This window comes from Erigeron canadensis, chromosome 4 (genome assembly GCF_010389155.1).
Source record: "Erigeron canadensis isolate Cc75 chromosome 4, C_canadensis_v1, whole genome shotgun sequence".
Taxonomy (NCBI): domain Eukaryota; kingdom Viridiplantae; phylum Streptophyta; class Magnoliopsida; order Asterales; family Asteraceae; genus Erigeron; species Erigeron canadensis.
The window spans coordinates 32,752,461-32,768,460 of record NC_057764.1 but is presented as its reverse complement, the minus strand read 5'-3'; the positions used below and the strand labels follow the sequence as shown (position 1 = coordinate 32,768,460).

Below are 16,000 nucleotides of genomic sequence, written 5' to 3'. Positions count from 1 at the left end.
ATTTCTATCATATTTTTCTTATCATCTTATCATTTGATTTTGTCTTAATTATAAGTTTATTCAAAAGTTACTTTAGATAATATATTATTATTTTTATAAAAATCCCAAGCCTCTTTATATAGACAGAATTACAATAAAATTATATTGAAAATGTCCCAATCTCTTTTAATTAACCTCACAAAATTTATTTTATTGTATCATACAAAAATTGTTATAAATGGTCAAACTCGCCTTTTAAAAAAAAAGGAAAAAACTTTACCTCTTTTAGTGGAAAAAATTATTAAAAAGTACACAATTTGTTCTTACTAAATGATTTACACTTTAAACCCTTATCCAACGAATTTACATTATTATCTTTTAAAATATACATCACCACCATCGATAGTCGTCACCATCAACACTCGTTATCTTTACCACAAAAATGTCGTCATCATCATCACTGTCGTATTATGTGGGAATCGTGATATTTTTTCTTAAAACAATATTTTGATACACGCCACATTATTTTATTAATATTTATATTTCCTTTAGATAAAAAGAATAATTTGAAAACAAAAGGTAGCTTTAATAGAAGCCAGAATAATAGACTAGTAGAGTGGAAATGAAAACAAAGTTTCTGACAATCTACTTGTCAGAAAAAACTAAACACAACAATACAAAAGAAACCCAAAAGACTCTTCCTTTATCACTCCCTCTCTCTCATTATCTCTCTTTGCAAAAGCCCCATCTCACCTCACTATCTTTCAAACCAAAAATGCACTGAACTAACTGCTGTTTCAAGAAACATAAATATAAATAAATAAATAATAATATTAAAAACCCCAAAAGATAATACCTTTATTAAAAAATAAACAAAACCCAATTCCCAAAATAATAAACCCAGCCAATTGGATCAACAATTTTGAGAAATGCACAAAGTTTGCTCAATTTTCATCTGGGTGAGTGATCTTTGATCCATTCTCGTGATCGTTTAAAGTTTGGATTTTTATGATTTTGTGTATATATATGTGGTGTAAAATTGTGTGTGGATCTGATTAATTGTGAATTATAGGTAATTTTGTACTTATTTATTTTTATTTTATAATGTTATCAAGATTATTATTATTATTTTGCTATGATGAATTGTTGTTTTAGGATTTTGTGTTTTGAAAGTGTCAATATTTATATAGTTTTCATACTTATTATGGATAACTTTATTATTAAGAATATGCCAAACACTAACTAACATAAAATGTTTTAGGTGGTCATTTTGATTATTCAATATGCTAAAATAGTTAAATTGCTTTTGTTTAATTTTTTTTGGTAATTGTGGTGTCCGGCCTTTAGCTGACTAATCCTTGAGGTCTGAGACTCTGAGTCCACCGCGGCACAAACTCGGACCGAGTAAAGCTCTCCTAGAAAGATACTGACTTGGCCACAAAAAGGTTGTCCCTTTACTTTTCGTTCTTTCTGTTTACAGCTCCAACCAAGGTTGAAGTTAGTAATTGATTGATTGGAGATAAATTAGCCAAAAGGGGAACACTTAATCTTTTACTACTAATTTTGCATACACCATGTTCATATTTTATCATATGAAATTCCATCTGTTTCACACTAAATGAGATTCTTTGCTCATTGTTGAGTCTCACATTCAAATGCTTTTGTGTATTCTTATACTTTTGGGTATTAAGAAAAGTATAACTTCAAGTAGGCTGGTAGCATAGGAAACGCAAGTTTTTGTCTTTAATATGTTTGCTCATGGAAGTTGCACCGTATTGATGACATAGATGAATGCCCAAAACGACAAAAAAGTAATCGAACGATACTCATTGGCAATGATGACGGATTCTTGTTTATTTATATGACATTGCAATGCATGCATGTTATGTTGCATCTTTACATGACAACATGATTTGGTAGTGCATAATGATTCAAATAACCAGATAAAACATGGTTTTATTGATATTCTTAGGTGATGACGACAAACGTTTGCCTATAATATACGTGCTTTCGTTCATGCTTTATGGTTTTACTTGTTTCGAATCAATGCTTGATTATGTGCCTCAATAAAATAATCTGTGTTTTGTTACATCCTCAGGAACATATGTTTGTGTGTGGAATAATCTGGAGTGTGACGATAGGGTAACGCTCATCAGAATTTTTGATATTCGTCTGGTGTAATATGGCCTCTGCCAGCCTTGGACATGGGGGAGTAGGCAGTTCAAGAAGTGTAAGTGGCTTTAATGAATCATCTAGTGTAGTTGATCGACTGGGGAGGGGAATGCTTGATATGCGATTGAGGGACAGGGTGGAACGTGATGATGACAAAGTTAGTGTAAGTATTTTTTATCTTTGAATAAATGTAAATATCTCTACTCTATAAATCGCGAGTTAAAAGTTTTCTTATAGATCGAATTTTGTTATTTCAGGATAGTGAACCGGAGATAGTACAAGGGACCGGTACTGAAGCTGGACATGTTATAAGAACAACAGTTGGTGGGCGTAATGGTCAAGCTGAACAGGTGAGAAGTTATTATTTGTACAAATTACATGGATTTATGTTATGTGCAAAATTGTCATCCCCTCTTTAAAGTTTAACTTCTTTTTTACTATGTGATAGACTGTTAGCTACATAGCAGAGCACGTGATTGGGACTGGTTCTTTTGGTGTTGTTTTTCAAGTAAGTACTTTTCAGTTGGTAGATGGTTCACTTTCTGTTCGAGGTGACAAATGGGCTAGTACTGGTTTTGTACTGGGGTATATTGTGTGGGTTGAAATGGGTCAGCTACTCAGTTGGATGTGTCAAATAGTCAGGGTGTTAAGTTTGATTATAACATTATTTCGACAATTATTAGTCCTTTTGAGGATTTGTCCATCAATAATATACTTTGGGTAAATGTCATTCCGTAAGATGCATTTGATCTGTTTACTTGTAAGTTATTTGATGAAGTGATAAAACATAACTCAAAATTGACCCTTTCATAAGTAGAAGGGTTTCCACCTCTACTTTCAATTTAAGGTTATAGATCTTTTTGCCATTATGTATACAGGCTAAATGCAGAGAAACGGGAGAGATTGTTGCTATTAAGAAAGTGCTTCAAGACAAACGTTACAAGAACAGGGAGCTTCAGATTATGCAAATGCTAGATCATCCTAACGTTGTGGCACTTAAACATTCTTTCTTTTCAACCACTGAGAAAGACGAATTGTACCTTAATCTTGTTCTTGATTTTGTTCCTGAGACTGTTAGTCGTACTGCAAGGCATTATACTAGGATGAGTCAACGGATGCCCTTAATTTATGTCAAGCTGTATACCTATCAGGCATGTTCTACCTCGATTTCAAGCAGACTGTTTATAAGAGGTGGCAAAATTGGTGGGCTGGGTGGTTGAGTTTGGTTGACCAAAACACTTATTCATTTTTTTTATCTTACTTTTATATAAACAAATATTGTGTCAAATATTGGTTTAAAAGCTATATTATTTCAATGGTAATCTAATTTTTTGAACAAAGTGGTATAGGAAGTTTACACATTAAAAACACACTTTTGACAACTTTTTGCTCGCTTGACTTATTTGACTCATTTGCTTTAGCCATTTCTCTATTTTGCCCATTAGAGATGGCACATAACTGGAATTGGCTCATTTATAAGCAAATGGGTCATAATTGTCACCTCTGTTGTTCATTATGGTGTATATATAAGATTTTATATTATTATTTTTTTCTTGGATTTTATCGCTTTACAGTTGTAACAGTTTAAAAAATATTGCATTTTTCTTTGGCTTATTGTTTTGGAATTTCTTGTTGGTGTTCTAATTGTTCACTTTTTTGGTACACTTCTGGGTGCAGATATGCAGGGCACTTGCTTATATTCATAATTGCATCGGGATATGCCACCGTGACATAAAACCGCAGAATTTACTTGTAAGATTCCTTTTCAAATTTCATGGTTTGATTATCTATGCATCATACACTGCATTTTTATATTCATTCCATGTGCACTTGTAAAGTATCTTTGTGTATGATGTGACCTTGATGCGGGTCAAGTCATTTGAAATAACGAATGAATCTTCTTTCTTTAATTACATATGGTGTTTATTTTTCTGATTATATATGGTATGCAAAGGCACAATACCTACATATAAGATATTCTCAAGATTTACACCAAATAAAACATCAAGCTTAACTATATTAAAAGATAAATTTGCTTGTCGAGGTGCATTTTACTTAAAGTTGAAAACATCAGTGACAGTATGACAAAATCTGTCTTTAGTAAAAAAAATAAAATAAAATCTTTCTTTAGTTGTATTCTTCTATTTAAATCAGTGAAGGCATAGGTAAGGTAACCACTTGATGAGGTTATGATAATAAAGTTTAGACCAAAGAGGAACTGGTTAGCATTTTAATTGATTTTTCTTATTCTTGACACTTAAATTGCTGTAATACTTTTGGAGATCTAGTGGTGTCTTTTTACATATGCTGTTACTTACAGGTGAATCCACACACACATCAGCTGAAACTTTGCGACTTTGGAAGTGCTAAAGTTTTAGTAAGTTTTTGAATCTTGTATATATTTTTCCATGTGCTATATATACCTTTTGAGTGTATTTAACTCTTTCTATGTTCAGGTGAAAGGAGAGCCGAATGTTTCTTATATCTGTTCAAGATATTATCGTGCTCCAGAGCTCATTTTTGGTGCCACAGAATACACAACAGCTATAGATATATGGTCAACAGGTTGTGTGATGGCTGAACTACTACTTGGCCAGGTACTTCTTGCTATAAACTATACCGTCTACATATACTTAAATCATATTCTAACCTAAGTTTATTGGCAGCCTCTATTTCCTGGAGAAAGTGGTGTTGATCAATTGGTTGAGATTATCAAGGTACATTGAAGCCATTTTTGTTCTTCATTTAAATGGTTAGAGATTTACAAAAGTACATAACTACTTTTGAAAAACATATGTAACCAATCTACGTTTTACTGAATACATGTAGTCTGATTGTTCATACAGGTATTGGGAACACCTACAAGGGAGGAGATAAAGTGCATGAATCCAAACTACACCGAGTTTAGGTTTCCTCAAATAAAACCTCATCCATGGCACAAGGTATGTCTTGAATGCGTATTATGCATCAATGGATCATCTATGACTTAAAATGCCAACCTACTTGATTTAGTGGTACTTAAAAAGGGCTTATTTATATGATGGCATGTAGATGGCGATATTCGTATGTATGTGCTCGAATGTAGGGTCGGGATTTTTTTAAAAAGAAACTCTGAATAGCTATGGTATAAAACATAAATGGCAAAATGAGCAGACCTTGTGATAGACAAAATGGTTTCTTTTACCTGTCGATGCCGCTATGGTTGAAACACTTTTTTTGGTCAGAGTTGACTAGTTTATCTTTCAATGAACAGTTAATGTGTCAAAATGATTACAGAGGTTATATTATAGTATTATACAGCTGTCAATAAGCTTGTTTCTTGAGTTAAATGATTTAGGAGGTTCTAATACCTAAAAATATGCTCAGGCGACTTTCTACCCAGGTCATTTTTAAGCTAGTTTTCCAATCTAACGCGCGTGATCAATCTGAGATTTAACATAACCTGAATTGATCTTTCTAAAAGAAATGAGTTGAACTTAACCTGAATTGATCTTTCATAAAGAAATGGGTTGAACTTTCCAGCTATAGTAACTCACTTACTGCAATGAAGGCCTGTTACTTTGTATTGCATTCAATTGGGTATACGAAACATACCAATTTGGTACAGTGTGTGATTGTGCCGAGACTACTGTTTTAGCCTACTATGCAAATAATCAGCATTTGGCTCACCAAATATACCTACTAGGCAGTTTATTGAGCTGAAATCTGATTTATTATGGCCAGGTTTATAAGAAACTTACTGTGGGAATGTAGGAAAATAAGTGTAAGGCATCCATCTTAAAAACAATTAAAAAGATAAAAACATCAAAACTCTCTGCCCATATTTTGAGAACTGGATGGGCCTTTGGTATATAACTGAGTATTAAAAAAATAAAGAGGGATCAGACTGCTGATGAATTAAAGATTTAAATCTCAATTTGTTTATTGAATTTTAATATTGGAAAATTCAAGGGTCGAGTTGAAAACTTGATCTACATACAAAATAAGAGATAGAAGAGTTGATTCTGATAAGTGTTTAGGGCGGTGGTTGTATCTTAGACGGAAAGAAGCAGATGATTTGTTCTATAGCCCTTCCATTTTGCTCAAGTTCTACTTGAAATTATGCATAGATGATTTTTTAAAAGCCTAAGTTGATTTTCACGCTCGGATGTCAGGTTTTTAAACGAATAATGCGACAGACAAATTATCTGGCGATAAAAACCAGCATTTTAGGTCTTAATTCAGAAAAGATTTTTATGCATCATCAAATTGGCTAAATCAGTAGAATCTAGGAAAATAATAACTTCATAAAATTATCTTTGTAAAAAAGTAGAATCTTATCATCTAGACACATAATAACAACGGCAACATCAACATTAACAATACCCTATTTCATTGTTGTGAGGGGTATTAAGACATGAATAAGGTGATATTGATTTGGATTCACAGAGTTCCATAATCTGTTCTTGTTATCAGGTTTTCCAGAAGCGTTTACCTCCTGAAGCAGTGGATCTTGTTTGTAGGTTCTTTCAGTATTCACCCAACCTACGATGCACTGCTGTAAGTTGGATTTTCTGTACCCTCACGAAACTTCAACTGTATTAATGAATTAGTTATGGTCCTTTAGTAGTATTTTCTAATTTTACTTTGTGCAGTTGGAAGCTTGTGTCCATCCCTTCTTTGATGAGTTGAGGGACCCAAGTACCCGTCTTCCGAATGGCCGCCCCCTTCCTCCACTCTTTAATTTCAAACCTCAAGGTAATTTACATTTAGAACCCAGTATATCATTTATGCCACCACAAAGATGGTACCATAAGTACATTTATCATTTCACTCCACTACCACTTCCGCGAGTAACAAAAAGAAGATAAACATAGTCACTTAGGTTCATTATTTCCACGTACAAAGATAAACATAGTCTCATAGGTCCATATTCAAAATCACATTTGACACACTAATTTTTCAACCAAACCAGACCTGACCTGTACAAAATAAGTACCTATTTTGACCTGTTACCGATTTGTTGGACTCCGCCTATCTGCCTCCTTTAGTCAGTGGTTAGATCTTGAACAGATTGTCATTGTCCTATGCGTCTATTTAACAATCATCCCCTAGAAATAAATGCTCCATTACATTGTATCAGAAATCTAAAGCTTTGTTTAAATCAAGTAATATTTGGACTACGTTTCCTTCTAAAGTTTATAGACTATTTTTCCACTTTTTGTGATTTTGTATGGTTTGAGTGTTGCAGAACTTGCTGGCATTCCTAAAGAGACTGTTCACAGGCTTATTCCAGAGCATGCTCGTAAACAGAACTTGTTTATGGCTTTAAACATCCAATGAGTTTGGGAGATTTTGTGTGCTGCTGTCTTACACCACTACGCACGTTTACTACATACTATTTGTTGCTTATTACTCGTTTGTTACATATGAGCTTGTTATTATGATATGAGGCTTTGTCGGGTATAAAAGTGAGCCCTAGTTTTTATTAGTGTCGAATATTTATGTCTTTTACGGTCGTTAACTGTTTTTTTAATCATTTAACGTGCTCTTCTTTGTTGAGATTTGCCATGGAGTTGGTGTTTTTTGACCATTAAGCGTCCACAATTCCTAAAGTTATAGTGTATTTCGCAGAACTAAGAAGCTACCGTGTAGTTGCAACAATCGTAAGGCCTTTGCGCTGGCAAAAGCACACCTTTGTGTTTTCACTGGGATGCATAAGCTATCATATCCTTGTATAAACAGAGATAAGATGTCAACACACTCAATCACGCGTAAAACCTGCTATTGTGGTGTGTTTGCAAAAGTTGCCGGATGATGGACTTGACTATCAATCTAGATGGACTTTACTCCTAATTACGAATAAGTGATTCTTTTTGTGGTTATAATGGAGTACCGAAAAGGTCATGTCACTAGAAACCCAAAAATTTACTACGAAGTTGATGATGGTATACCCAGATGGGAGCGCTGGCATGGCAAACATAAGGACTTGCGATGGCTTACTTAAATGCAAGTTTTCCAAATGACGTTCAAGTGTTGGATGCAATTCGTCCAGTGAATTCCGGAGTTCCTGGTAGCCCAGTCAATGTTGGTGTTCCAGATGGCATACAAGTGTGAGATGCAAGTCGTCCTATTAACTTTGGTCTTCTTGTGCGATATTAAAAAAATGATCTATGTATAAAAGAAATTCATTGTTGCATAAATTAATCAATTATTATTAGTAAGCGACCAGCACAAAATTAGTTCATCTTCTTACACTATTAAGTATTATTCAAGTGGTGCACTTAATATTATATTGAGATACTTTATTGACTTATAAGGCAACTGTCATTTGTTAACTAGGAAGATCTACCCGCGCGTTGCGCGGCGCTAACTTGTTCTATTGTTGATGGTTTGTCCGACGTCATATAAGAAGTATATATGTTACATACAGTAAACTACGGGATGCATTAGATGTGGATATGAGTTTTTCACAAAAGTTAGTGTTCCACTTTACTTACAACAACTATCATGTCATGATCTTTGTATCTAACTGATCATGAATATGTTTACAGAAGATTTGTTGCAAGTTTTAGCTACAGAGTGTGCCATGACTTTCATATGTAACCCATCATGGACATCTTTACAAAGGGTTTGGAGTTAGTTATGCTAACGTTGAACTATTTTCGCGTCTTGTGGCAGGCATATATTTGTATCAATCATTGTTTCGTGCCTTTTTGAAATGTTGATCTTATAATCTGCATTAGATCCAAACAACCATTAAACAGCCCCCAAATAGCTTTCAAACAACCCCTATAAATCAGTAAAAAAAACAAAAAGAAAAAGTTTCAATGCAGTTTCCAAACAACCAATGTACTGCGAAAATGTAGTATAAAACTATAAATAATACCAAAATAGTTTGGAACGTGGCGATGACATACAGCATGGCTTAAGGGCAAACATGGCAGCAAGTTCTATTATTGCCAAAGAGATTGCAAAGTCAAAGTATCAATTTATCATCAGATTTTACTCAACATACTAAACCTCCCTAAAACCAACAAAAGCTAATATTTTAAAATTCATGTATTTAAGTACGATGGGTTTGACCTGTTTAGAAGGTTTTCAGTCTCTGGAATTTCTAGATTGAGGAATGGAAACATGTTGGTTGTCGACTGAAGTTGCAGCCTCTTTGCATTTAGTTAAAAAATTTCGGTTAGTGTATATAAATGTTTTGATGCTAAAACTCGCCTTCTTTTATTTATTATTAATTTATATGTGTGACCTTACCTGAGTAGCTGATGACCCTCATTCCGTGATAATCTGTTTGATCATCTATGGTGTTTGAAGCCCATGCTCTGCAACACATACACGAAGAATGCTCGTTGTGAATAAAGAAGGCCAGAGTAAAACATATATCTTATTCATAAAATAAGGTAAAGGAAACTCTAAAATGACCTTTTTTATAACATTTTTTTGTGCTTTATAGAATGATTAGTGCTTTACATATTTGACTATTTGTCAATAGTGATGTGTGTTTGGAATCGTGGAATCCATCTTCTTAAAGCTCTGATGCGTATTGCCTTTACTGTGATTCCTGACCTAAGTGAGGCGAAACTTTCATCTTCCATTCTAATAGAGTTTCTTATGACATTACAATATCAGTAGTGTTAGATACAAAAAAATATAGATAGTGACCAAAATTAAATAAAGTCAAAGACATATAAAAGAATAGTTCACAAAAAACCTTTTTTGCGTTTATCTTATGACTTTGTGACAGATTTCTCTAAAACCAGCCGATATGAAATCTGCAGAAAAAAGAAAACATAAAAACTGATTAACTTGTGACAATGCAGTATGTACCTATACCTATTGAGCTAAGCAACTAATGAGACCCATCACAACCAACTACAATTTATTTGGTGGAGTTGAGCCACTAATGCAACTATCACATCATCTAATGTTTCCTGCAGATGGTTTCTATAGGTACAAAACATATGCCATTCCCACCATAATATAAATATGAAACGCTACTCAGAAGCACATTGAACCTAATTTCAAGCATATGCTAATTTTGGACAATTTTTGGAGTTTGGATAATCTGAGAAACCTTTTGCAATGACCTTTATATCAAACAAAAGGCAGCCCTTGCATATGATGATGGTGAATGGGGACAATTACTTACATCATGGCAATTTTCAAGTGCCAAAGTTATTAGAAAATAATTCTGGTACAACCATATCAATTTTTTCCCCTAATAGGTTAAACAGCTTCCACGTGGGTCTTCACATTTAAAACGGACAGGTTACTATATTGGAATGAATGCCACCAGCACTCCAAAATTTTCACCATCATCAATCTTATAAATATTTCCTAGTTCTTTCATTCCATAGGCGATGAAAACCTCTACAAAAAGGTCAGTTATTATACTACACTTTGAAATTTTAATTCATCTTATTCTAACGTTTTAGCAAAAATCATGTATTAATTATAATGGTATATTGTAACCCCGTATCAAATCTTTGTTAATAAGAAAATCTCAAAAATAAAATAAATGTTGAATGTAAACGTATCATATATTTGTCCACCCAATATCAAATCTTTGTTAATAAGAAAATCTCAAAAATAAAATAAATTAAGACACATATAGAACAAAAAAAGAATATGTTGTATGTTAATTGATGAATGAAAAGCATAAAGAATTAAAGATGAATGAGATACAAAAATATTACCTAAATAATAATGTTGGAGATAGATGACACATATACAGGTGGCAGTAAAATATTGGGATTATTACTTAAATAAACAATAATATAGGCCTATTTTATGAATTAAACATGCTTTTGAAAACTTACCAAACTAGACAAAATATGCGTGAGATTAATGTACAAACCACACGGATTCCCTTATCCAATCATATATCACCACTTGGCCACCACCTTTCACTCCCCCCAACACCACCATCTTTCCTTTTCTCTTTAATCCTTTTACATATTTTTTCTGGAAAAGAGACATGAAACCACCATTACCTTCTTCTTTCACCCAAAACATCTCCTTGAATCTGAGTTGTTGATATATACGTTTGATTTTCTTCAAACTATTCATATAGAAAGGACCAGAAAAACTCCTTTTCCTTTTCCTCTTCTTCTGCAACTACATATTTAGTGTTTACAGATCCAAGTTGTCATATGGTATGTTCGCAAGTTCCTTATTAGTCATCAGGGGATTATTGATCAATGTTATTAATGCAGTCAAGATGTTAAATATGATGGAATAAGTTTGGATAAACTACATGGCGGAGCACAAAATCAACTCTTATAAGAAGAAGATGGCAAACACCGTTTCTTATATACACCAAGGTTTCTAGGGCAAGGTATAAGAGCACCCTCGATCAGACCAATCCTGTTCATTTTTTGACTTCTTTATCCATTCAGTTGGGTCCTTTTCATCTCCTCTTTCTAGATCATTGTTTTTCGTTACAATGTATAGATTAGTATAATTTGCGATGTTGATCCGACAAAGTGAGATTGGGGACTCAAATTCTTGCTGTTATCAATTTTTTGAAATTTAGTCATTGTTATGTGCGACATCGTTTAATATTTGACATGGAAAGATTTAATATTTCAGAATAAAATACACAAATTTTCAATCTTTGACTGTAAACAAAAAAAACTAAGTATATATAAATTCTTTGAAAGTTATTTAATATTGTCTCAACAAGCTTTGTGTAAAGCCCTTTTTTAGCCCCTCCACTAATGTATCCATTAACGGATTGATTTTATGCAAGATACAATTGCAAAATCTATAATAATTAACTTCATCAGAAAAAGAGGTTAAATATATAAAAAATTACGGTTTGAAGAATCATCAGCTTAGTAATTAACTTCGTTGATTCGAATGATGGTTTATGTGACGGTTTTTGACCGGTGGCAGAAGTTAATTCATGTTGTATAGAACCATGATTGATTTTTAGTAAACATAATAATTAATTGAAGGAGGTGATTTTTGGGTGGAAGAAAAAAGTAATATAGGTGCTTTCATGTTTCTTTTTCACAAGAAATCTGCACAAGAAATTTAAAGGGAAATAGAAAAAGGAAGAAGATGGTGGTGTTGGAGGGAGTGAAAGATAGTGGCCAAGTTTGGGTAAAGGGATCCGTGTGGTTTGTACATAAATCTCACCGGTATTTTGTTTAGTTTGGTAAGTTTTCAAAATCATGTTTAATTCATAAAATAGGCCTATATTTTTGTTTGTTTAGGTAATAATCCCTAAAATATTAACCCCTTGGAGTCGAACCAGGGATCACAAAATCCAATGGCAGAATCTCAAACCACTTATTCCAACCTCTAATTTGTTTACAAATTACGTAACTTTATATAAATAATGCTGATGAACAATTACTGTTCATAAACATCGCCGTTAATGAGATTACAATATCAAAATCTAGTAAACTACAAGCAATACATATTCTATATGCCGTAAAGTGTCTACGACATCAACACGAACATCATCTCGCTATTAGGCACCGCATGGGTGGGCAGTGAATTAGAGGCCATAGCACCGGTTTCCTTACCAAATTATTTTATTGTTACATGTCTTTAAAAAGGGTGGTGAGAAATATGTGAGCATTCCTTACGAATGAATAAATCTAGGCGCCTGAATGGTGGTCGGAGAAGAATAAGCAGACGTGGCGGTGTGTGCATAGGTGTCTAATGGTGACCAGGTTTCTCACTTAGCAAAGGATGGAGTGTCTCCCTAGTGCCTACTCCTCCCATTCTCTACTCACTTAGCAAAGGACAAAAATTAACAAAAGACAAAAAAAAAAAAAAAAAAAAGAAGAGAAAAAGATAATAAAGAAAAGCATCCAAAAACAATAGGCAGCAAAATAAGCACCATGATCTTAATTCACTTCCCACCTCACAAGCGTCTAATATGCGTGATGTTATTTATACAGACGCCTATTAGATGTCTACTTTTTTTTGGCCAATAACATACTATCTACTTTAAAATATCTCGATTTGAAGGTTTATTTACAAAACTGAAATTTGCATCCTCCAAGTATAATTACAACATTTAACACAAAAAACATTCTTATAATCTTAAACCATAACTTATATCCATTTGCACCAACATAAACATAATAGCATTTCACCATGTTTTTGTGAAGATAGAAGATGGGCAGAGCATTTCTATGTAGTATGATAAATGGTGTATTGAAGGCCCTTTACGTGCTTTTATAAATAGGAGAGCTTTATATGATGCTATAATTTAGGAGACTATCACAGCTCATAAAATGATATGTAATGGAAATTGGAAGTGGCGAGATGAATGGATTGAAGCATACCCTATTCTTAGAGACATTGATGTACCAATTATCCATAATGGGATGGAGGACAAAGTAATGTGGAATACAAATGATAACCAGAAAGTAGAATTTTCTACAAAACAAGCATGGAAGGATATGGGGGAGGAATGGTCAAACGTGGTTTGGAGAAATGTGATATGGTTCAGATAGTTTATCACAAGGCATGCATTCATTTTATGGTTGGCAGTACAGGAAAAGTTGCTAACTCAAGACAAGATGATCAATTGGAAGCATAATGCAGAGTATAAGTGTGTGTTTTGTAGCAACTCTGCAGACAGTCATGAGTATATCTTTTTTAAGTGCAACTACATAAGAAAGATATGGAAGTATTTAAGCCAACTTTTATATCAAATGCAACAGGTGGACTGTTTACATGATGTGATCAGGATTTTAGCCAGAGAAAGGGAAAACAAGAAGTTAGGAGTAGTGGTGAACATGCTTATGGTGGCTGCTGCTGTATATTATATTTGGCAGGAAAGAAATGCTAGGATATTCAACAATCAAGAAAGGAATAAGGAGAAGTTATGCCAAATTATAAGGGACAATGTTAGATTCCAATTAATGTCTATTAAAGTGAGGAAAACTAGAAATGTGGAAATAATTGCAAACATGTGGAAACTGAAATGGATGAGTAATTCTCTCATAGCCATATGAATCATGATGGAGTTTTGTGTTTGTGGTATTGATGTTGTAAATATTATGGTTGACTGCACTTGTGTATAGGAATAACGAGTTATGAAATATGTGACTACTTACTGGTGCAGTCAAGTATTAAGGGTGCTGAATTGATTGAGGACTCTCTTATGTTGTGCTCAATTCAGAGATTACTGGATGACCGTGGAATTAGGTTTATATTTTAGTGTATTTTTTGTTCCGAATTGGATTAGAATTTGAATTCTGATGTATGTTATTGATATTTTAAGAGGCTGTCCAAGGTACATTTATATGTAAATGTGTAAATATTTTGGATAGTAATATAATTCGCATTTTCACCAAACATAAACATAATAGCCTTTCACATTTGTTAAATAACTAGAAAATTTTGGACCCCTCGTTGCGGGGTCTCAATTCCTTTGTTGAAACAGTTTGTTATTTTAGTATATATGTCGTGAATTTTCAACAGCTTAATTAGAAATAATTTTGTCATTAATATGTTTGTTTAAAAGTATGCAAGAAACCAAAACGTAACCCGTAGTAGAAACCTGAACGGGATATGATATGACAAAAAATCAAAAATATCAATATATTAATTCAGATATCAAGTGGATGCGATATAGCAAAATGTAAGTAGTGGTACGGGGTGTATCACAATAAGGTTGAATGACAAATAAAAAGTGTGAAAAAAACAACAGAAGTAACCCGTAATAAAAAATCCGAAAAGGAAAAACAAAACTAAAAAAGAAAAAGACGTGACAAAATCCGAACAGGATGCAATGTGGCAAAATCCAAACTATAAGAAACGTGCGATGTGTCACTTTATAACCGATGCTACATGTCAAGTTTTAATAACCATGCAAAAAAAAAATGAAAGAAAAAACTCCAAATGGGATCCGTAATGTCAGAATCTAAATAGAGATGTAGGATATATGATGAACCAATAATAGAGATCATATAAGCAAAAAAAAAGGTATAAAAAAACCAAGATAAACCGAAAGATAAATAACCTTAAAGAAAATAGAAATAACAAAGGAAAAATAAAATGTTGAGTAAAACTTTCCAATATATTATTTGGGAACACAAAAGCCAAAAAACTATGATGAACACCAAGAAAAAACCCCCAACGGATCCAAAATAACAAAATCTAAATAGTGATGTGGGGTATACGATGAACCAATAGAAAGAAAACACAAAAGCAAAAAAACTATGTAATAAACCAACAAAAACCGAAAGAAAAATAACCTTAACGGGATCCGATGTGGCAAAATCCGAAGAAACGCGGGGTATAGGTGGACCAATAGAAAGAAAACACAAAAGCAAAAAAAACTATGTAGGAAACCAAGAAAAACCGAAAAAAAATAACGTTAACGGAATCCGATATGGCAAAATCTGAGAAAAAACGCGGGGTACAGGTGGACTTCATAAAGTTGAGCAAATAACCTTAACGGGATCCGATATGACAAAATCCGAAAAAACGCGGGGTATAAGTGGACCAATAGAAAGAAAACACAAAAGCAAAAAAACTATGTAGGAAACCAAGAAAAATAAAAAAAAATTAACCTTAACGAAATCCAATATAGCAAAAACTTGGGGAAAAACGCGAGGTACAGGTGGACCAATGAAACAGCAAAGTTGAGCCTTAATGAAATTGTAATGTAATGTAATACGTGGCCATTCATTTCATGTTATCAAGCAAACCGCTTTTAAACAAAAAAAGAAGAAGTTAGTTGATCAAAAGTGGTAATAAAAGACATAAACTATCAAAGTAAAAAGTCAAAGTAAAATCAGTGATATTTTCCATTGATAAAAAAAAAGAAAAGAAAAAAGGACCCACCTAACCCCTTTAGCTCACCAATCCCATCCTCTATCTTCAT

At 33.3% G+C, this 16,000-nt stretch overlaps 1 protein-coding gene across 1 annotated transcript; it reads left to right on the top strand.

Annotated features, from left to right (window-relative positions):
- Positions 1-658: 658 nt before the first annotated feature.
- On the top strand, positions 659-7,701 carry LOC122598435 (shaggy-related protein kinase kappa). The gene is made up of 13 exons (XM_043771028.1): positions 659-938; positions 2,078-2,314; positions 2,409-2,501; positions 2,600-2,659; positions 3,030-3,302; positions 3,829-3,903; positions 4,472-4,528; positions 4,608-4,748; positions 4,818-4,868; positions 4,998-5,093; positions 6,607-6,690; positions 6,786-6,888; positions 7,382-7,701. The coding sequence occupies exons 2-13, from the start codon at positions 2,162-2,164 to the stop codon at positions 7,471-7,473; spliced, it is 1,278 nt and encodes a 425-aa protein (XP_043626963.1). The 5' UTR covers positions 659-938; positions 2,078-2,161; the 3' UTR covers positions 7,474-7,701.
- The last annotated feature ends 8,299 nt before the right edge of the window (positions 7,702-16,000 follow it).

Bases quoted from the DNA above. Each gene is read 5' to 3' on its own strand.
- LOC122598435 (XM_043771028.1), top strand. From the start codon at position 2,162: ATGGCCTCTGCCAGCCTTGGACATGGGGGAGTAGGCAGTTCAAGAAGT. The intron at 3,904-4,471 runs GTAAGATTCCTT...TGTTACTTACAG, and splicing joins TAAAACCGCAGAATTTACTT to GTGAATCCACACACACATCA. The intron at 6,889-7,381 runs GTAATTTACATT...TGAGTGTTGCAG, and splicing joins CTTTAATTTCAAACCTCAAG to AACTTGCTGGCATTCCTAAA.